This window comes from Hipposideros armiger, unplaced genomic scaffold, assembly GCF_001890085.2.
Source record: "Hipposideros armiger isolate ML-2016 unplaced genomic scaffold, ASM189008v1 scaffold_9, whole genome shotgun sequence".
In the NCBI taxonomy this organism is placed as follows: Eukaryota; Metazoa; Chordata; class Mammalia; order Chiroptera; family Hipposideridae; genus Hipposideros; species Hipposideros armiger.
In genome coordinates this window covers 238,756-261,375 of record NW_017731359.1, presented here as the reverse complement: position 1 = coordinate 261,375, position 22,620 = coordinate 238,756, and the positions used below count along the sequence as shown (strand labels likewise).

Below are 22,620 nucleotides of genomic sequence, written 5' to 3'. Positions count from 1 at the left end.
CGGCCTGCCGCTGAGCGCGGCCCCCAGGCGGCAGGCCCGGCCCGGCCCCGGAGCGAGCGCCCTCCGCGGCCCGGCTCCCCCGGGTCGGTTCCCTGCGCCCCGCCTGCGCCCCGCTGCTGCCCGGCCGGAGCATGGAGACGGCGGAGAAGGAGTGCGGCGCCCTGGGCGGGCTCTTCCAGGCCATCGTCAACGACATGAAGGTAACGGGGCGCGCGGGCGCGGGTGCGGATCCTCTCGGGGGACGCGTGGCGGCGGGCAGCAGTGCCCCGCTGTGTCCCTGCGCCGCGGGGTCTGTGTGTCCTTGTCTGAGTGTGTCCGACGTGCGTCTGCTGTTCGTCCGCGTCTCCGGGAGCGCGTCTGGAGGGTGTGGGTGCTCGTGTGTCGGGGTGTCCGTGCGGTCCCCGGGATCTATGCCCGGGGTCGTCCGGTTGCAGCCTCCCCCTGGGATCCTGACCCGAGCCTGCAAACACCCGAGCTCCCTGCGCTCCAGACCCCCAAACCATGAATGGGGTTTGGCTCAGGGGGCGACTCTATGACCCATTAACAGGTACGGGTCTCTCCGGCCTCCGCCCCCTACACCACCATGGCCTCCCCCCGCCCCCCACAACCTCCTCCTCCCCACCCCCCACCCCCAAGGCTGGCCTTGGAGCCCAGACAATGCTGTCACCGCCAAAGCAGGGAAAAATAATAAAGCTGAGAGCCGTTAACTCCTTCCCCACCGGCCTTGGCCACTGCACCCGACCCTTCGACTGCGTCCTGGGGACCGGACCCCCGCAAAAGCCCCAGGAAGCTTCAGGACTCCTAGGTCTCCAGGAGGGTCCCTGCCTCCCAAGGCCTCTGTCCTCCCCTTGGAAGAAGGAGGGGAGAAGGCTGGGGTTGTGGAGCAACACCAAGGGAGGGCCTTCCCTACCCTACTTCCACCCCAGGCCCTCAGTTCCAGACCCCTCTCCAGAACTGCCCAAGGTCAGGCTGGAGCAGGCCACCCCTTCCTGACCCATCACTGCTCACCAGGTGGGGAAACTGAGGCCTGGGAATGGCTCAAGGTCATGAGGAGACACTGTCCCTCACCTCACCCCTCATTGTTGATTTAGGAGATGAGGGGGATCCTCTCCCCCAAAGAAAGCAGGGTTTGGCGGGGCTGACTCGGGCCAATGAGGCAAAGAGAAGGTCTAGCTCCAGTGACAGGATGGGGGTCAGGAACCAGCATTCCTACCCTTCTTTTTGGGGGTGGAGAAAGAACAAGAGAGAGAGCTGGGTTCCCCATGGGAACTCCTGAGAGCCCCCACCCTCCCGGCCTATCACATACTTCCAAGTACACAACATGCAATCCCATGGGGCTATCACAGGTCCAGGAGGAAACAGTACTCACCAAGGTGCAACCTGCCCCACAGTGCCTAGGCAGGTCCTTCAGGGGGCAGGGGGTTGCAGGCAGGCCAGGGGAACAGCCCCAGGGGCAGCTGCCAGATACCTGTCCCACCAGCAGGGGCCTGAAGCTACCCTGGCCTGGGACTACAGGGTTAGCAGCATGTAGGTGTCCCCCACTGTATGGGGTGCTTCCCCTGAGACCTCCGTTTCTTATAACTCCGCCTCCAGGCCCTTCTGCCAGCCCTCAGAAACCCTGGCCTCTCTGTGCCCTCAGCGGTTGCTCCTGCCGTGTGGTGTGGACATCGTAGCCCCAGCACTAGGACCCCCTCCTGGGACCCAGCCTGGCACTAGGACCCCCTCCTGGGACCCGGCCTGGCACTAGGACCCCCTCCTGGGACCCGGCCTGGTACTAGGACCCCCTCCTGGGACCCGGCCTGGTACTAGGACCCCCTCCTGGGACCAGGGGGTCCAGACCACCCTCCCCTAGCCACTCCCACGGCAGGCTTGAGGGTGGGACCTTCCTGCACCCACCTCCCACTGACAGCCTCTCCAAAAACACTGCAAAGAGCAGCAACTTTTGCCCAGAGACAAGGGGCAGGACTGCCTCCCTTCCTCTCTAGCCAATTTGCAAGGAACTTTGGGATGAGAGAAGGAAACAGGCCCAGATTGTAGCAAGAGTTCAGGCAGGATTTTCTGACATGTGGCAGCAAAATGGGAGAAGTTTCACCTGGGGTGATGCCAAGTACCAGTATTCCCCTACCTAGGACGTATGCATGTGTTCTGGCCAGAGACAGAGCAGGGGACGGGGCCACCTGGAGGCCCATCACCTGCGTTTAGGGAGCAGCTGCTGGCTCTTTCCCTCTGTGTCCTGAGCCACGGAAGCAGCAGGGCTTCCGTAGAGGAAGGTGGCCAGGTTGAGGAGACTGAGCTTGCCCCGTGAGGTCTCTCCACAGTGTGCCAAAGGTCCCTGGCTCTTCTGGAGGCCCAGACTCTGGCCTGGGGGTTAGGGGAGAAGGCTCCTCAAGCTGCACCTGGTGCCTGGGGGCACCACTCAGGGATGGGGAGGGGTCTCTGAAGAGCATTCTCTGCCAGCTATGCCTCATTTACTCAGATGCCTACTGGGTGCCAGGCTGCTCACTGAAGCCCAGAGAGGGGCAGAGACTTGCCCGAGATGACAGGACTGGGTGCAGCACCTGGCTCTGCCTCAGCCCCCACCTGCCCAGGCAGCACCTTTTGCAGAGTGAATGAGGCCTCCACCCAGCACTGGCCCATCCAGAAAATGGGGTCATAATTTTTGCCTACTCTCAAGAGTGAGGAGTGTCACTAGACACAGAGGCAGGGACCCTGTGTCCTCTTTGTTAGCTGGCATTAACTGAGCACTTACTAGGTGCTGGCATAGTGCTAAGTGCTTTCCAGGCAGTACCTCCTCAAGTCTCTACACTGACCCCATGATGGAGGTGCCGTTCCCATCCTGATCTTCCAGGTGAGGAGGCTGAGGCTCAGAGAGGGGGCCCTGGCCCAGGGTCACCCGGAAAGCCCGCTCTCTGAGATGGTAGCCTGGGTCACTCACCTGCACAGCCCACGTCTGGACCACGACCACCCCCTGGACAGTCTCCGAGGACCAGGAGCCTCAGCAGCGTCCTCATTGGTCTTATCCCATTCGCCTGCACACCTCTAGTGACAAGCACGTCGCCTACCCCCTCCAGAGCAGCTCACTGTGCTGAGGGAGGAGCTGGGCATTGCCCCATTCCTGTAGTCCCTGCCACCTTCCTACACTGATGCCCAAATACTCGTCTCCCTGCACCCTGGAAGTGACCAGTCAGGGGATCTGACTGTGCCCCTCGGTGGCCTTGGGCAAGTCTAATTTTAAGCTGTAGCCTTAGATTCCTCATCTGTAGAATGGGGGTGATAACAGTATTCATTTTACAGGGCTGTTGGAAGAATTCAATGTCATCACACAGTGACAGGGCTCAGCACAGTGCCTGGCTCACCGCAAGCACTTGTCACTAGTGAGAACAACCCCGGGTCTTAGAGCCAGACAGCCAGGCCCTGGCCAGGGTGAGGACACTGCCCTGGGGCACTGGCTGCTGCGGCGCCTCAAATCCTTGTCTCTGGGTTCATCTATGAATTACCAGTGGAGTCCCCAGTCCTTTAGAGACCAGGAACCTTGGTCCATCTGCTGAGGAGGAACTGGGCCTGGCCTCCCCATGGGAAAGCCAGGCTGTGAAGGTCTGAAAGAGTGAGTCTGGCTTAGTCAAACCTCTCAGGTTCAGCATCAGCCCAGCAGGGAGTAGGGACATATCTCTCTCCAGCGTATCCTAGTCCCTTGCTCTGTCAGACTGCCTAGAGGCTGCTGCAGGGGCTGAGAAGGTTTCCTGAGGTCCAGGACAGCTGCCTCTGTACCCCTGTACCCCCAGCATTGTCTCTCCTCCCTGGAGGTCTCAGCAAGGCTTTGGGCTGGAGTGGTCGAGGTGATGGGAGGGTACCACCTTTCAGAAGACCCCTGGAGTGCCAAGGTGAGGGTCAGCTCCTTGGGCCTGCCAGGGATGACCTCCCAGGCCCCTTTCCCCTGAGCTGTGCCCGCATGGAGACAGCCCACCAACAGCCTCCCCCTCCAGTTCCAGCCTGTGTGAACTTCTCAAATATTTGCTTTCCCTGGTCACTATTTGGGTGGCTGGGATGGGAGGGAGTTTCTGAGGCTCCCAGAAGTTGCCCTTGTCTCCTTTCCACCCCTGCAGACTGTCCTCAGCTGGAGAGGCCATCTCGAACCTACCCGTGGGGTTCCAGCCCAGCAGAGCCTCCCTCTGAGGCCTGGGGGGCTGGGGTTTCCACCTTCCCCCTTTCCTCAGAAATAGCCCCAGCCCCCAGCACCCCATCCCACATGGAAGGGAGGGTTGGAGGCCCCTTGGGGCTGAGGCTTTGTTAGCCCAGGGCTTCCCTTTAAGGATCGAGGCCTCCAAAAGGGCCCTTGGGCAAGGGCTGAGGTTTCTCCAGGACCCAGCAGCTGTGGTAGGGCACATTAGCCGGAAAAGCCCCTTGATCAGACTGGACAACTCGGTCGCCAAAAGCTGGCCTCACTACTGGGAAACCCCCTCCCAACTTGGAGCGTTGGGCCAGGCTGGGATAAAGGCCACACTGTGTCCCCAGGAGGGGAGGGGAGCCGGGGGTGGAGAAAGGTGGCTCTGTTGGTCGCACAAGGCCCCATTCAGCCTGGGGCCTGGCTGTCCTGGGCAGGCTGGCTGGGCCCTGCAGCAGCCACATCCTCCCCAGGCCTGGGAGCCACTGCTGCTGGCCTGCAATGGATGGATGGCTGGGCTGGCAGAGCTTCTGGGGCACATAGTGGGGGCCGCCAGAGGCCCCAGTTTAGACCTGGTGTGCCTTGAGCCCTGCCACTGTACACAGTGCCTCTGCCCGCGTGCCTTGTGGAGCACCCCAGGCTGTGTCCTGGGGAACCTGGTGCCCCTCATGCTGCTTATCCTAGATCCCCTGCGGGGCCCGTGGGGAGGCCCAAGGAGACCGGACCTGCTATTTACTATTTGCACCTGTCTTGAGGGAGGATGTGGACCGAAACAGTCCCCACTGTGGACAGGAGGCCAAACTTCCTGTCAGGGAGGAGGGACAAGCAGAGGTGTCTGTTCCCGGGGTCGGGACTTCCTCATGCCCCATGGCTCTGTCCTTGGTCCTCTGCCCTCCTAGAGGGCCCAGGAGCCCCCACAGGGGCAGGGCTGCTCTCTCAGAAATTGCCCAGAGTCTGGATGGAAGCATGAGGGGAGCCCAGCCCCGGGGAGCCCTGCAGCCCCATGGGGTCTCACTTCCTCTTCCCATCTCCTCGCCAGAGCTCCTACCCCATCTGGGAGGACTTCAACTCCAAGGCCACAAAGCTGCATTCCCAGCTGAGGTGAGGCTGCTGAGGGCACCCCAACTGGGGAGGGGACGGGCGGAGGGGAGGACACCTCACCACAGACCATCCCACTGTCCATCTCCCCAGGACCACTGTGCTGGCTGCTGTGGCCTTCTTGGATGCCTTCCAGAAAGTGGCCGACATGGCCACCAACACCCGAGGTGGGGAGGGGGCGTGGCTGGAGGTTGGGGAGGCTCCAGGTTAGGCTTGGAGGCTGGAAAGGCTGAGTGGAGTAGGAGCGGAGCCAGGCCCAGAATCTGGACCTTGAGTTCTGCTCCCTAAGGGAAGGGGCTGGTTGTAGAGAGTGAGCCTCTTGTCACTAGAGGCATGCTAGCAGGAGTGGGTGAACCATGACAGGAATGTTACAGGGGGGTTCTGTTCTTGCTATGGGTGGCCTTTGACCCCTGAGTCCCAGTTGTTCCCCCTCCTGTACAGTGAGTCTGATTATAGCCTCTTCTCACCCACCCTCACCTGCCCTTCTGAGAGCACGCAGGGGCAAGTGAGCCTTCCCTGTTGGCCTTGGCACCTCCTCTGCTTTCTGGTCCGAGTAGCAGGGACCTGGGGCCCCTGTTCCTTGGGCTGGCGAGAACCAAGGCATTGGGTGCGTGTCGGCCCTCTCATTCCTGCATCTGGGCACACCTGAAGGGGGTTTCTGATAAGGTGGGAGGGGATTTTGCCTGGTCATTGGTTCTGGCCTCTCCCAGCCAGGTGAAGGTAGGCACCTGGCTTAACCACCAGAGCACCCGCAGCTGCAGGAGGCTAGCATAGCCCGCGTGGGCAGGGCCTTGGTCCCACACGGAGGAGAGGCTCGGTAACTACTGGGGGATGTGATCATCCCCCGCTGGGGCCGTCAGGATTGCAGAATGCCGGGGGCGGGGCGCGGGCTGCCCGCGGGGCCTTTGGTGGCCAGCTCGCCCCCTCGTGGTCGAGACCGGGACTGCAGAGGCCCAGGCGGGCCCCTACCCACGCTGTGCGCTTGCCTCGCCAGGGGCCACGCGGGACATTGGCTCAGCGCTCACGCGCATGTGCATGCGCCACCGCAGCATCGAGACCAAGCTGCGGCAGTTCACCAAGTGAGTGGCCACTGCGGGCGGGCAGGGTTGTCGCAGGGAGACTCCCTTGGTGGCCCTGACCTACACAACCCCTTTCCACAGCGCCCTGCTGGAAAGCCTCATCAACCCACTGCAGGAGCGCATAGAGGACTGGAAGAAGTCAGTTAACCAGCTGGACAAGGACCACGCGAAAGGTGGGGCCCGTGCTTGGGTTGGGGCTTTCCTCCACCACTCCGCAGAGACATTCATCATAGTGCTCCTCTCTCCTCCCCTGCACAGAGTACAAACGAGCCCGGCACGAAATCAAGAAGAAGTCTTCAGACACCCTGAAGCTGCAGAAGAAAGCGCGCAAAGGTAGAGCCCAGAGCACCCCGCCGAGGCACAGCCCCATCAGCCCACTCCATATTCCCCACCGCCCTCTGAGGCGCCCCAGGGCGTCATCCTGGCCGGAGGGGCCCTATCCTGGACACAGGACCCTCCAATCTGTTGGGTGGGACAGAGGGAGCCTCCCTGCACCCCAGACCTGGCCCCAGACCTCCCCTTTCAGGGAGGCGGCAGGAGGCCCCACAGGCCCAGGCTCCCCACCCCCACCCCAGGAGTGGCTCTGTCCATCCGGCTGTCTTTCACACATTCTTTCTTTCTCTGTCTCTCCTTCTTCCACATCCTTCCTGTAGAGCTACTTGGTAAGTCAAATGTCCGTCCCTCCAGCTGCTTCTCCCGTCCTTGTCGCATTTGTCTGTCTCCCCCAGCTCAGGGCCATTGGAAGGAGCTTCTTCAGGACAAGGAAGAGCGAGGAAGGCAGTTGGTCCAGCGAGGGAGGGGCCTGGGGCACAGTTCCACTGGGGTCCCCAGAACCCCTGGCCAGGGATGAACCCGGGGCCACTGCTGAGGCAGTCTCCAGGCCCAGAGGGGTTGGACCGGGCCAGGTGGGGGGCCCAGGCCTTGGCTGCCCGCCCCTGCCCAGCTGCCTAGAGTCCTTACCTGTTGCTTCTCCACTTCTTGTCTCACCACTCCTTTACATCATCCTCTTGCCTCTCTCTGTCTCTCTCACTGCTTCTTAGTGTCGCTGTTGCTGTCTTTGTGCATTGCTCCATGAGCTCAGTGGGGGCCCACACTAAAACACCCTGTTCCCTGCCCCCTGGGTGCAGCCGCAGATCTCCTGAACGTGGCCCACCCAACAGCTGAGCCCCACACACTACTTTGTCCTGCCTCTCCTCTGCGTCCCTGTGTCCTGGGAAGCAAAGGGGCGCTGCCCAGTGGGCAGTGAGGTTGTCCTGTGGGGTGGAAGTGTCCGCTGTTGTGGAGGCCTCCGTTGGGCTGCCCCTGAGCACAGCTATTCCAAGGGCAGCCCTGAGGCTGCCCAGGACTCTGCTTATTCCAGGTCCTGGGTGGCTTTGCAGCTTTGGTGTCTTTCCCGTGTGCATGTCTGTCTGTCCTCTTTGCCTGCTCTGGGGACCAGCCCCTCCACAAGCCTCGGAGTCCTGACTGCCCTCCCCAGCCCCCTGGTCCCCATGGCAGTGCCCAGCCCCATGGCCAGGGACACCACCACGGGGCCTGAGCCACAGATGCAGCAAGCCAGGCTGGTGTCCCCAGCGCGGCCTCTCCTGCCTACCCCTCCAGGGAAAGGAGACCTGCAGCCCCAGCTGGACAGCGCCCTGCAGGACGTCAACGACATGTACCTGCTGCTGGAGGAGACGGAGAAGCAGGCAGTGCGCCGGGCCCTGATTGAAGAGCGCGGTCGCTTCTGCACCTTTATCACCTTCCTACAGCCTGTGGTGGTGGGTCCCTCGGGGTTAGAGCGGCGTTCGGAGCATCCCCACGGTTGGGCTAGTTGAGCAGTCCCCTCAGCATGTGACCATCCCCACATCCCAAGAATCAGGATTTGGGCACTGCTGGGCTTGAGTTCTTGGTGACTCAATCGTCCCGGCAGGTTAGGCTGGGCCTAGAGTTGACCCCTTGACCTCAGAGAAAGGTCACTTCTCAGTAATCCCTGGCTGGGTGCATTCGGGGCCACAGGCGCCTGGCCTAAAGGCAGGTCTCATAGCTCATTATCAGTGATGGTCTGGACAGATGGTCTCACCAGCCCCAGGCTGTGCAGGCCCCGCCCCCATCAGCACCAGCTGCACTGGCCAGTGGGAAGGAAGGGTGAGACAGGAAGGGGCAGGTGAGGCCTGTTCCTCCAGGGTGGGCGGGCAGGGGCAGGGCCAGCAGCCCTGACTCACTGCCTCCTCAGAACGGCGAGCTGACCATGCTGGGAGAGATCACCCACCTGCAGGGCATCATTGACGACCTGGTGGTGCTGACCGCAGAGCCTCACAAGCTGCCCCCCGCCAGCGAACAGGTACAGTTAGCCCTAGGGACAGGACAGGGGAGGGGAGGGGGCAGCCTGCCCTTGGTTGGGGGCAGTAGAGGAGAAAAGGGGACAGCATCTGGGGGAGGCAGCTGGGGACAGAGGACCAGACATGTCCTGACACCCACTGTGAGGTATCCAGGAGCATCTGCCCAGGTGAGGGGTGATGTGCCCCAGACCCAAGGGGGACCTCAAACTGAAAGCAGATGGGCAAAAGTTCTGGATTCGTGGGGCTTGGCCCTGAGTTTGCCCCTGGGCTCTACCTGAACAAGCCAGACAGACCTGGTGATGCCTGCCCACCTCACCCACCACTGTGCGCCCACTGCTCCAGCCCTGTGGCATTGCTCTTACTGGACACTTACTGAATGTCCAGCGCTCTGCTGAGCACTTCCCACGGGTCATCTCACTGACTCACCCAAAAAGTCCTCTAAGTCAGGAATGATTGGCTGCATTTCACAGGAGAAACTGAGGCTCAGCTTGGTCTAGGAACTTGCCTGAGGGGCACAGCAGAGCCAGGATTTGAACCCCATGGTGCCCTTCATGGTCACTCTCTGCTGGCTCCTCTGCCAGCGACAGTGAGTCCTCAGGACCACCTGCTTCTCCCATGTCCCCTGCCTGGCCCAGGTGGGCTCAGAATTTACTCAGTGTGTGTGAGCTGAGGGGCCTGGCCCAGGTGCGGCAGTGTCTCTGAGAATCAGAGAGGGTGGAGTCTCCCCCAGGTGTCTCCCCTAGCCCTCTGGCAGCCCTGCTTTCCACCCGCAAGTAAGGAACTTGCATTAGGAAGTGGCTGGGGCGGGGGTGCTTCAGACTTCTGGGGGTCTCCTGCTGGGGTCTGGTTCTTAATTGGGAAGAGCGTGGGGGGCCTTTGGCCTTATCAGCCCTCGGGGGGGGCCCAGGAAAATGATAAGGCTCTCCGCAGGGCAGGGCTGCCTCCAGTGACCCCCATCTATGTGCCTATCCAGGTGATCAAAGACCTGAAGGGCTCAGACTACAGCTGGTCCTACCAGACCCCACCCTCATCACCCAGCAGCTCCAGCTCCCGAAAGTCTAGCATGTGCAGGTCAGTGAGGGGTCAAGGTGGGGGGGGCGGTGTGGAGGGTGCAGGGATACCCTGGGAGGGAATGGGGAAGTTCTCACAAACACTGCGTCAAGAACTGCTTCAGGGCCCCAGAATTCACACAACTTCTGCATCACCCAGGACTTTGCAAGTGCAGAGGAAAAACACACCCCCATCACAAGACTGCTGCTGGCACGGGCATGTGTTAGCAGGAGGTGGGCTGCAGGAGCAGCTTCACTTATGGAGCAGTGACTGTGTTCCAGGTGCCATGCTCAATGCTTTATGCATTTTCTTCATTGAATCCTAACCCCACCATATCGGGTATGGTGTTGTCTCCCTTTCACAGAAGGGGAAACTGAGACAGTCCCAGTATTTAACCACTGGGCTCTGCTAGCCCCAGCACAACCTGGAGGAATAGTAAGAATCTAAGATCAGGGAGGGCGTGGAGGCTTCAGAGAACATGTGCTGAGGCCACAAGCATGCCTTACAGACACTCCAGCACGGCTGGTTCCTGAGAGCTGGTTCTTGCGCAGCTGCCATAGGCCCGAACCCCAGTCCAGGCTGGTCCCCCCAGGCCTCATTTAATCACCAGGAAGGCTCGGGGGCAGGGGCACTTCCTGAGCTGGCACCAGGTGGGATTTGGTGAAGACATTTAAGATTCAAGGCTCCTTGGGTGGGAGGGCACAGAGTGAGCTACTCTGAGGGAGCCCCCTCTGCCCAGGCACCCCTTCCCCGGAACCACTCTGGCTGGGCACAACTACTCCTGCAGGGAGAGGAGGGCCTGATCTGTTGGACCCAGGGTGGGTGGCCATCAGAGGAGGGAGGGTTGGGTGCAGGGGACACCCATGACCAAGGACAGGAGTTGGGGGACTTCAGTGTCACACTCAGGAGGAAGGTGACCTTCATTGCTAGGAACACTGCCTGAGAGTGAAATGGCTGCATAGAGGATGTGTGCTACGAGGGCTGGACACCTTCAAGGGCATAGACCAAGGGCACAAACCCACACAGACCATCACTATACACCAGGCATCCAATTGGGATTCGATGGCAAATATCAGACTTTGAGAAGGCAGCCTAGACATAATCAGACATGTCTGGTTCTAGCGCAGCTGGGAAACTGACACATGGTAACTCGGTTTCCCCATCGTTAACCTAAGGTCTGCTGTTCTCAATGGCAGAGTACAAGGCTGAGAGACTGTGGGGCCCTGGGCGTGCCCTGACAGGGACCCCCAGAGCCCTGGGGCACTCCAGGGGCAGGGACTGAGCCAGCGTTTTGGTGCTGCCCCCTGCCTGGGCCCAACCCTGTCCCACAGCCCAGAACCCAGCTCCTTGGTGGCACCTGGGTCTCAGGACCTTGTAGTCTGACGTTGTCTTTTTCTTCCTTTGCCCCTCACCTGTCTCCCCCACCCTCTTATGTCACCCCTCCACACACGCTCCTGTGTCTCCCTGTCTGGCTGCTGTGCCCCCTTTCTTCACTCCCCCAGCGCCCCCAGCAGCAGTAGCAGTGCCAAGGGTGGCGGAGCCCCATGGCCTGGGGGTGCCCAAACATACTCACCCAGTTCCACCTGTCGCTACCGCAGCCTGGCGCAGCCAGCCACCACCGCCACCGCCCGCCTCTCCAGCGTTTCCTCCCACGACTCTGGCTTCGTCTCCCAGGATGCCACCTACTCCAAGCCTCCCTCACCCATGCCTTCAGACATCACCAGCCAGGTGAGGGGGTGTCAGCAGGACCACCCGGGTGGGGTGCAATAGCCTCATGACAGCCTCAGGCTCTCCACGTGTGGGGCCACCTACAGCTGTTGATACCAGCCGGAAGGTCGTCTGCACCACCACACTGGGGACCAACCTGAGCTCACTGCCTCAAGGCTAAAGAGAAGTGGGGAAGGAAGGTCTTGGAGCAGCCAGCATCGCCACAGCAGTGTCAGCATGGGCTTTGGTGGCCCCATTTCCTCCCCATACCTCAATTCCTTGCCTACTGCCTCCTTCCAGTTGCAGGAGCTGGGAGCCGGCAGCTTGCCAACAGCACTGGCTCCTTGTAACCCCTCCTCCTCCTCCACACTGAAGCCACCTCACTCTAAACCCAGAGACTGGCCTAAGAATCCCCTGGACAGGCTCTGTCTCAGTTCCTGCAGCCTCTGTGAGGTGGGCAACAGGGAACACAGCAGAAGACAAAGGGAGGTCAGGCCGCATGCCCAGGGGGCTATCTGCAGGGTAATGGGAAGACCCAACCCGCATTACTATCTGCAGGGTAATGGGAACGACCCAACCCGCATTTGTGTCCAGTCTGCTGTCCCGCCCTGTCCTGGCTAGTGCTTGCCTTTGGGCTCAGCATTCTGTGTTCTGCTCTCTCACCCGAGGATTTCCCCAATGCACTGACACTCTTTCCCTGCGCCAGCTCATTCCTATCAGTGCTCTAGTGCCATCCATCTGAAAGGCCCTCCCTTCCCCCCACACTCTCCTTCAGGCACCTCGTCTCCTTCACCGCAAAACGCCTCTGACCATCTCCACCTCATCTCCCATTCATTCATCCCTGTGTGCTTCGCCTGTCAATAATTGAAAAAAATACGGATTTCTTATTTTCTCCCAATAGTTCCTATTTACATTTGCTTTATATATTTGGAGACTTTTATGAGGTGCATGCAAGTTTAAAATGTCAGCTCTTCAGCGTGAGTTGAACCTTGTAACATGGCATAGTTGAGCTTCTGTTCCTTGTATGGCTATCTGTCGTCAAGTCCATTTTGTTTGATATTACTGCAGCTACGTCAGCTTTATTCTGTCGGTATTTAAGTTATCATTTTCAACCTCTTTCCTTTTAAACTCACTGTATCTTTATGTTTTAGATGAGTCTCTTGTAAACAGCATATGCCTAGATTTTCTTTTTTTTCTTTTTTATTGGGGATTTTTTTGGGGGGATGGGAACAGTGCTGGGGAATTGGGGGAAGGGGAACAGACAAGTTGCTGTTGTTTTGTTCTTCAGTCTAGTTGTGGAGGACGTTGTTTCACTGGCCCAAGCTGGCACCATCATTGCGCTCTTCCCGGGTGAGGCACATCAGTCTAGATTTTCTTTTTTTATCCAATCTGACAATCACTATCTTTTAATTGGCATTTTTAGTCCACTTATATTTATGATTACTGACATATTTGGACCTCTGTCTTACTTTTTTTCTTTCTCTTCTGTTTTTTTCTGTGCTGCTTTTGTCTCTTCCTTTGCCTTTTGTTTTTTCTTTTCCCATATTTCCCCACTACTGGATTGTAAGTTATACTCTAGTCCTTTTCTTTTACCGGTTACCTTGACATTTTACCGTGCATCCTCAGCAGTCACAACCCTACCTCATGAATAATTCAAGGACCTTAGTATGTATATAACTTCAGTCACCCACTCCCTCCCAACCTATAAGCTATTATATGTTATTCTTTCCTTTTTTGTATCACCCACAAATGGCATTTTTCTTCTTAATTTCATCATGATTTTATACACACAGTATTTGTTTATATTTATGCATGTGTTTACATATTTCTTTGTTCATTTTTTTCTTGAATCTCATATCTTCCTCACCTCCTTCTTTCTGAAGTAGAGTACATCCTTCAGAAGTTGTTTTAGAATAGGTCTGTAGTAGTAAACTGTCAGGGTTTCTTTTTGTTGTTTTTATGTATAACTAGCTTTGTTTTGTCCTCTTCCTTGTAAGTTTTCCCAGGGACACAGTTTTGAGGAGACAGTTGTTCTCTCGCCATACTTTGAAGGTATTTTTCCACTGTACTCTGGCCTCCATTGTTGGTTGAAAGATTTGCTATCAATCACATTGTTGCTCCTTTGTAAGTGATCTGACCTCTCTCTCTGTGTCAGACCTTCTCATTCTATCCTTCTGTGTCTCCTAACTCACCTGCTTCCATCTCCTTTTTCCTCTGTACTACATGATGAATACTTTCTTCAGGAATGCCAATTTGCTTTTTCTCTAGAGCCTAGCCTGTCCATTAAGGTTTTTCTTTTTACTTTTTCTTTTATTTATTTTTTTTATCACTACAATATGTCTAGTTAACATCCGATTAACTTTTTATTTTGAGACAATTTCAGTCTTGTAGAAAAGTTGTAAAAAGAGTACTGAGGGCCGGCCGAGTGGCTCAGTTGTTTAAGAGCTCGCTCAAGAGCTTGAGCTCTGAGCAACAATGGTTCGATTCCCGGCCTGAGCTGAGCTGCTGCTGAGCTGCTGCTGAGCTGCCAACAGGTGGCAGGATGGCTCGGCTAAAAAAAAAAAAAGAGTGCTAAGTTTCCACGCCCTTTCCCACATTTATTAACGTATGTTAACATCTGATGTAACTACCAGACAATTTTCAAAACCAGTCAATTTAACACTGGCACAATGCTATTAACTAATCTACAGTCTTTTTCCAGATTTTGCCCGTTTTCTCACTATTATCCAAGATCCATGCAGGGGCCTGTATTGCATTTAGTTGTGATTCTTTAGGCTTTTCCAGTCCATAACAGCTCTTCTTCAGTCCATTTTCCTTTTTCATGACTTTGATACTTTTGCAGTATACTGTTTTTCATGACTTTGATACTTTTGCAGTATACTGGTCAGATATTTTGTAGAATACCTCTCACGTTTGTGTTTGCCTGATGTCTCCCCATAATTAGATTGAGGTCATACACTTTCGGCAAGAATAGCACAGCAGTGGCTTTTGGCCGTTCCTCATCCTCACTAACCCTTGGTATTTTACGTTTTGTTCATTTTAACCATTTTGCTCGGTGTATAGCAGTCATGCCCTGTGTTTATAATTTGCATTTACTTAATGATTCATGAGGTTGGACACCTTCCCATACTTTTCAAGGCCATTTGGATATCCTTTTTTGTGAAGGACCTGTTCAAATTTTTTGCTCATTTTTCTATGAGGTTGTTTGTCTTTTTCTTACTGATTCATACAACTTACATATTATGGATACAAGTTCTTCATCTGATATCTTCTCTGATTTTGTGGGTTTCCTTTTTACTCTCTTATTGAAGTCTTTTCATGACCTATAAGTTCTTCACTTTAATATATGTCCAGTTTATCCATTTTTAAAAATTGTTAGTGCTTTTTGTGCCCTGAGATATTTTTGTGTATTCCAAGGTCACAACGATGTTTTCCTCTAAAAGCCTTTTTGTTTGTTTGTTTTACCTTTTTCATTTAGATCTACAGCTCATCTGGAATTAATTGATTGATTGTGTGTGTGTGTGTGTGTGTGTGTGTGTGTGTTGTGAGGTATGGGGTCATTTTTTCTATACAGATATTTAATTGACAGTTTATTGAAAATACCATCATTTCCCCCAACTGCACTGCTCATGAGTCAGGTGTCTGGTTGTGTGGTGGTTTCTGGAGTTTGTATTCAGTACTACTGGTTGATTTGTCTGTTCTTCTACCAGTACGACACCATCTTAATTACTGTAACTTTATAAAAAAACTTGATACTTGGTAATGAAAGTCCTCCAGCTTGTATTCTTCAGTATCACTTTGTCTAATTTTCGCTCTTTACATTTCCTTATAAATTTTAACATCAACTTGTCAGTTTCCACCAAAACAGCAGCAGTAATCCTGAGATCTTGCCTGGGATTGCATATCTCTCCCCATTTATTTTGGCTTTACCTTCTCTCAATGTTTTGTAGTTTTCATGTAAAGATTTTGCACATCTATCATTGAATTTTTTTCCTGGGTATTGGATGTTTATTGATGCTACCGTATTTGCCGGCGTATAAGACGACTGGGCATATAAGACGACCCCCTAACATTTCCACTCAAAATACAGAGTTTGTTATATACTCGCCGTATAAGACTACCCCCTCTTCCGCACACCTTCCACACACCAAATAAAAGGTAAAACAATATCAGATTTGATTTGGCCCACTGAAGTGCAAACAAGCGTATTGTATTTCGTGTCACCACATAACCGTTTTGGCGATGTTGAGCCACCATGTCTGCTACATGTTTTTCGAGTTCTGGCCAGTGTGGGGTGCCTCTTCTTAATGCACATTTACCCCTTGGCATACTCTTTAATGCTTTCTCATTTGATTTCCAGTCCCGAACCATCTTTTCTGTTACTCCATATTGTCTTGCAGCAGCACAATTATTATTTTCCTTAGCAAAGTTTATAACTTTCAGTTTAAAATTTGCATCATACTTCTTTCTTTTGGCTGGTGCCATGATAGGGATGATAGGGGTTTGACTGGTCGACATTTTCTATGCTGTGCTGTACAATGGTGCAGTATTGTGGTTGGCTGTTGGCTGTATACAAAGCCTGATTTGATTGGTCCCTGCTCCCTGTTTGCCTGCCCTGTCACTATAGCAGTCTGGTCCACCCTTGCATCAGCATCTCCCTGGGACCTACTAGTGCGCAAGTGCGAGCTCTTCAACATTCTAACAGGCACCATGATAGCGCAAAATCGCGAATCTTCAATGCATATGTAAAGAAATATACGGTAACCCGAATTTACCACACTCGCAAAATCGCACACAGCCGAGCATACACCCAGCAGCGCTGCTGATGCCTGAACGGTATGTGGAATGAAGTGGGCGGGCATCGGGAGGCCACTATGGCACGGGGCAAGCACTATGGGCAGTCTATCTGAAGTGTACCTGGCGTATAAGACGACCCCCCACTTGGAGGCATATTTTTCAGGGCCAAAAAATCGTCTTATACACCGGCAAATACGGTATTTTAAATTATATTGGCTTTTTTAGGGATTTTTGTCAGTAGCTGATATTTAAAAAGTTGACTTTTTTTGTATATTGATCATATATCCAATAACCTTGTTAAAATCACTTATTAGTTCTGATAATTGTAGATTCTTTTGAATAGTCTACCTGTGCAATCATGTATTTTACAAATAATAACCGCTTTATTTCTTCCTTTCCAGTCCTTTTGCTTTTTACCTCCTTTTCTTGCCTGTTGCATCGCTAAGACTTTCAATGCTGAATACAAATGGTGATAGTGGGCATCCTTATCTTTTTCCCAATCTCAGAAAAAAGTATCAATATTTCTATAGATATTCTTTATCAGATTAAGGAAGTTCTATTCTATTCCTAGTTTTAAGTTTTTTGGGGTTGTTTTACTTTTTCATGCCTGAGTGTTGAATTCTTTCCATTCAGTTTTCCAAATACTTTTTTCCACCAGTTTTTTGTTTGGTTTGGTTTTAACAATTGTATTGGTAAAAAATTTAATTTCTTTACTTCTGGATCCTCTGGTGCTTTGTTTCCTTTTTTTTTTTTTTTTTGGTGATCATGGTTCATTATAAACTGTGAAAAATGCAGAGGTCTAACTTAAGGATGATTTAGAGAATTTGACAGGATCTGGGGTGAGGGGTGCTACTGATCGATCCCCTTCCAGGCTCCTGGCTGAATTTGGGTCACCCACAGTGAGCTTTCCACTGTGCGGAAGCCAGCATCTGCTCTGGGGAACCCTCACGGTCCTGTTTTCGCCCTTACTTCTTTTCTCTTCATTTTTTTGTTGTTGTTTTGAGTTGGGGGGCCTCCCAGGGTACCTAGTCCCCTCCAGCTGCCCAGAGCGGCGTCTCCATGCACACTCAGTCCTCTCTTCACTGGACTTCTGCCCCCATCATTCCACTGAAACAGTTGTCGAGGTCTCCACAGATGCCCTTTGCCCTCATCTGATGGACCCCCAGCAGCAGCAGCACAGCTGACGCACCTTCACACATCAGGTTCTTCCACCGAGTTCTGTGATGTCGCCTGCTCACGGTTTTCCTCCCACCTCACCAGCAGCTCCCTGTCCCTCTCCTTAGCTGGACCCTCCTCTTCTTCCCATCCTCTAAAAGTTGACACGCCTGAGGTCCTTGAACCTTTTCTCTTAACTACCCTCAGTGCCAACGTGACCTTATTCTGTATTATGGCTGCTGGATTTGTGGTTCCAACCCTGATGTCTCCCTAAACTCCTGACTTGGACATACAGTTGCCCACATTGCATCCGTGTGTAGACACCCCGTAGACAGCTCCGCGTAACATGTACAGGATGGAGCTCTGGGCTCCACGCTTCCCCCTGGCCTGCCCTTCTGAGCAAATAGTGACACCATCCACCCCACTGCGCAAGCCAGATACCCCGCTGCCATCCTTAGTATCTCTCTTTCCCTGACCCACCACATTCAGCAGCAGCGAGTCCTGTCACTCATTCTCAAAATATGTGGTATTGGGCTGGGCCGTAGGGTAAGCCCATACCGGTGGTGTGCGCTCTGGGTGCTGCATCCTGCTGCAGATGTTCATGGCCATGGTCCTGGAGGGTGGGGGTAGGTGCCAGATCGGACCACCCCCAGCATGCCGGCCCTGTGACCAGATCTGTTCTCTCCTCTCCTCCGGCCTCCCCGCCCTGTCTGCTGGCTTCTTCATGGCAGAAGTCCTCCAGCTCTGCATCCTCTGAGGCCTCGGAAACCTGCCAGTCTGTTAGCGAGTGCAGCTCCCCCACCTCGGTCAGTGCTCCCCACCTGCTGCGGGTTGCAGGGAGGGCCCAAGTCCAGCCAGAGGGTGTGCACACAGCGCCTGTTCCCCCGAAAGAAAAGCCCCCTGGGCACCACTGCAGCCACGCCCCACACACTCACATCTTTTCCTCCTGCCCCTGCGCCTGGCGGGACTGAGAGGTCACAGTGCCCTCCATACTCTGCCCTTGGCCATGAGTGTGAGCCCACATGGGCCTGGAAACCCTGACCTTTCACTACAGTGAGGGGCCACTTGGCCAGGGACAGCAGGGCCAAGGGACCCCCTGACCCGCCTCCCATGTCCTGCAGGACTGGGCCAAGGCCGGCCCCCACGAACAGCCCTCGGGCACGACCCTGCAGCGGAGGAAGGACCGAGTGGAGCTTCTCCGAGACACAGAGCCAGGCCCAGCCAGTGGGGGCACCGTGGGCCCCAGTGGAGAGGAGGCTCCACGCCCCCGCATGTCCCCTGCCACGATTGCAGCCAAGGTAGGCAGCCCAGCCAGGGTCCCACCTTCACGCCCAGGTCCGCGCCAGGAGACCTGGCTAATGGTCTCAGGGCCAGCTCCGCCCCCTGGTGGGAGCTCCCTGGAGCCTGGGCTGAGTGGGGAAGCTAGGGAGCTCGGCTCAGCCTACAGTCTTACCGCCCCCAGCACGGTGAGGAGGTGTCCCCTGCGGCCAGTGACCTGGCCATGGTGCTGACCCGCGGCCTGAGCCTGGAACACCAGAAGAGCAGTCGGGACTCGCTGCAGTACTCCAGCGGCTACAGCACGCAGACCACCACGCCCTCATGCTCGGAGGACACCATCCCCTCCCAAGGTAGGCCCCGGGGCTGGGGCGGGTTCCTGGGCCTGCAGCCCCGAGGCCCCGGCCCACTGCATCCCGTGCCCCCAGGCTCTGACTACGACTGCTACTCTGTGAACGGAGACGCAGACAGCGAGGGCCCGCCTGAGTTCGACAAGTCGTCCACCATCCCTCGCAACAGCAACATCGCCCAGAACTACCGCCGCCTGATCCAGACCAAGCGCCCGGCCTCCACTGCGGGGCTGCCCACCGCCGGGCTGCCCACCGCCTCGGGCGCGCCCCCCGGCGTGGCCACCATCCGCCGCACGCCCTCCACCAAGCCCACCGTGCGCCGGGCTCTCTCCAGTGCTGGACCCATTCCCATTCGGCCACCTATCGTCCCTGTGAAGACACCCACCGTGCCCGACTCCCCCGGCTACGTGGGGCCCACACGGGCGGGCAGCGAGGAGTGCGTCTTTTACAGCGATGAGGCCGCTTCGCCCCTGGCACCGGACCTGGTGAAGGCCTCCCCAAAGAGGCTGAGCCTGCCCAACACGGCCTGGGCCAGCCCAGCCTCTGAGCCCGCCGGCTACCCCGGGCCAGGGGCCGAGGATGAGGAGCAGCAGCAGCAGCTGGCCGCCAACCGGCACAGCCTGGTAGAGAAGCTCGGGGAGCTGGTGGCGGGTGCCCATGCCCTGGGCGAGGGCCAGTTTCCCTTCCCCACTGCCCTGTCAGCCACCCCCTCCGAGGAGACACCCACCTTGCCCCCAGCTGCCACTGGGGACCCCCCAGCTGAAGATATGCTGGTGGCCATCCGGCGAGGGGTGCGGCTCCGCAGGACCGTCACCAACGACAGGTCAGCACCCCGCATCTTGTGATGGCGCCACTCTCCCACCCTCTGGCCAAGTGTGAGGCTGGCGGCCTGTGGAGCAGCCAGGGCTCTGAGCAGAGGCACAGCCAGGAGAGAGCAGAGCCAGGCAAGCTTTTTTCTTTTTAAATCACATAAGGCAAAGCCACTTTATGAAAAGACACACCCAGCTTGGATTTCAACGTTTAAACAGGAAGTGACTTCTTTAACAGACCTCACCGCGACCGAGCCTGCAGGCCTCGAACTGGATTTGGAGCCTGTTTTATACTCTCCTTGCCTACGACGTTCCTCTTTCTCCCTGCAGGCCCTGCCTTTCCCACATCTCAGTCAGCCCGAACCCCCTCCCCTGCCCACGGCAGAGGGGCCAGGCCAGCCTCTCGCCGTCCCACCCACCGACCTGGGCCCACAGTGCCACAGCTTAGCTAACCTGGCCCGGCGGTGCCCCGGGTCTTTCCGGAATGCTGGCCGCTGCGCCTCTGACTGAGCCCCTTTCCTTCCCTCTCCCTTCTCCGCCTCTCCCATGCTCCCCTCCATCCGGGATGCAGGGTGGCTGTGGAGGGGCCAGGTGCCCAATCAGCTAAGGTAGTGGCTTTGACTGAAAAGGTGTGCAGTGTGGCCAATGGTTGTGGGGGCAGGTGAAATTAGAAGGCAGCCCACTGTGAGGGAAGGGCCTTGGGTAGGAAATGCAGGGGTCCTGCCTGGAGGGGTCCTGCGGGGGACCCCGAGGCAGTTTCCGTATCCTGCCTTTCCCTTCTCTGTGAGGTATGGCCGGGATTGGTGAGCAGGGTCGGGCAGCAGGGAAGGCGTCCAGAGGCCTCCGGGGTCATTGGGCCAGCCCCCCAGGAGCTGCTTTCAGATGTCCAGTCCTCATCTGAGCATGTCAGATCTAATTCTGGTAGCACTTTGCTCACAGTTCCGGCCACCTTTGGGGGTGGGGGCTGGAGCTGCAGAGGATATGTGTGTGGGGTTACGAATATAAAATGGAGCTGACTGGACAAAGACTGTGTGTGGGGACAGGGTGGATGATACAGGGTGTGTCCAAGAGTGCCTGACGGACAGGGGGCGCCCACAGTGGCCTGGTGGACCTTGGCAGGACAAGGAGGGCTGAATTGGCTCCCCAAAAGCCAGGGGGCAGCTGTTCTCCAGCATCCGGAGCAAAGCCAAGGTTGGGATGGCCAGGGGGCGGGTCTTCCAACCCATCTGAGGGGTGGGGAGCCCCCCACCAGGCCAGGCCAGGGGCAAGTCCCGGGAGACTGGCTTTGACTCTCTGTTGCCAGAGGAGATGCCATCCCAGGACGCGCTCCCCACCCCAGCCCTGCAGTCCTGGCAGCAAAGCAGGGGTGGGGCGGGCTGGGGGTGTCTTCCCCCTCCTTGCACCAAGTTGTGCCAACTCTAAGCAGGTAAAAGTAGGTGCACCTCCAGCGAGTGGAGGGCTTCCTCACGTCCTGCAGGCCAGCAGAGAGAGCTGAGCTCAAAGGGTGGCAGGGCCGCCTGGACAGGGTTGGTCTGAGTCTCCCAGCCCCAGCTGGAGATCCTGGTAGTTCTTGTGCCGGGAACTGGGACCCAGGCAGCGTGGCCAGGTGGGGCTGGGGAACTAAGGGTGCCCCCGAGTGGATGGAGCCCCCGGCTCCCCCAGGGCAATGGAGAACAGTACCTGTAAGTCGCTAGATCTGAAAACCACCTTGCTGAGCGCTGCGGCCAACCTCAGAGCCCAGGTTTGAGCACCTGGACAGGGCCCAGGCAAAGGAGGGCCTGAAGAGACTGAAAGGGCAGAGGGCCGGTTCGGGCAGCCCTGGGGTGGAGTACACACTGGCCCTCCCTCCAGGGCTGCATGGGGCTTTGCCCAGGGGGGCGTATGGAGTAGGATGCAGGAAGTGTGACAGGAGCAGGGTAAGGAGCAGTGGGGTAGGAGTGTGGCTAGGTCCTGGAGTCCCAGAGAGGAAGAGCGTGCCTCCTGGGGAGTAGGGGTGGCTTTGGAGGCCCAGAGGGGGGATGGGGGGACATAGCCATCCCACCCACCCTCATCTGTCCCCCTCCCCTCCAAGCCACCCTGGGGCTGTACATAACTCCTCCATCCCTGTGACCACCTCTCATCCATTTTAGTGACCACCTCATAGGCCCACTCCCCGGGATCCGAGCCAACCATCCCGCATCAGACTTTGGTTTGGGGGACTTCCTTACATTCGTTTTATTTTTCATTTTGTACAGAGAAATATTCTTTTCGAAATCTTTTGACTGAAGTAACTTTTCTGGTGCTGTTGTTAACTTGTTCCTTCTTTTAATTTATTTTCCCACCCAGGCCACCCCTCCTGGTTCCCACTCACCCGTTCTTCCCGTCACTGCCCCCCGCCCCCATCCACACCCTCCATCCCATCCGAGCCATTTTGTTCCTTTTCTTTCTGTCAGTTTTTGGATAAATTATCCTCTTCCCCTTCTCCCCCTCCGCCCCATCCTGCCCTTGATTTAAATAGTCACTGCTACAAGTAACAAATGCACTGTGAAGATCCCAGTATTAATAAAGTTGTACTGTAATTAACACCCATGCTTCCTCTGCTGCTGCTCACCTGCCGCCTGCAGCACCCCCTTTCCATCCAGATCCCAGACTGTGGGGAGGGGGACTCCCTGGGAGCCCAGGCCTCTGTGCAGCAGGACGGGGCCTTGTGCCACGACCTATGCCTTTGAAGGCCTCAGCTCTGTCCTTGCTGGGAGCTGTGTTGAGGCCGCCAGATGGAGAAGGTGGCCAGGAGGCACTGCAGTCTGACGACACCCCCGGCCCCATCAGACTCGCTGAGGC

General features: G+C 56.3%; 1 protein-coding gene across 5 annotated transcripts; it reads left to right on the top strand.

Annotated features, from left to right (window-relative positions):
* The first annotated feature begins 6 nt into the window (after positions 1 to 6).
* On the top strand, positions 7 to 22,362 carry MTSS2 (MTSS I-BAR domain containing 2). Of its 5 annotated transcripts, none has more exons than XM_019653979.1 (15): positions 7 to 200; positions 5,202 to 5,263; positions 5,354 to 5,427; positions 6,255 to 6,339; positions 6,421 to 6,512; positions 6,598 to 6,672; positions 6,993 to 7,001; positions 7,939 to 8,096; positions 8,552 to 8,659; positions 9,631 to 9,728; positions 11,306 to 11,435; positions 18,098 to 18,172; positions 18,488 to 18,664; positions 18,829 to 18,994; positions 19,070 to 22,362. In XM_019653979.1, exons 1-15 carry the CDS (start codon positions 132 to 134, stop codon positions 19,834 to 19,836), a joined length of 2,145 nt encoding a protein of 714 aa, XP_019509524.1. In that variant the 5' UTR covers positions 7 to 131; the 3' UTR covers positions 19,837 to 22,362. The 5 variants fall into 5 exon arrangements, with proteins under 5 accessions (XP_019509524.1, XP_019509508.1, XP_019509533.1 ...); XM_019653963.1 differs by having other exon boundaries at positions 11,210 to 11,435; XM_019653988.1 differs by lacking the exon at positions 6,993 to 7,001.
* Positions 22,363 to 22,620: the final 258 nt, after the last annotated feature.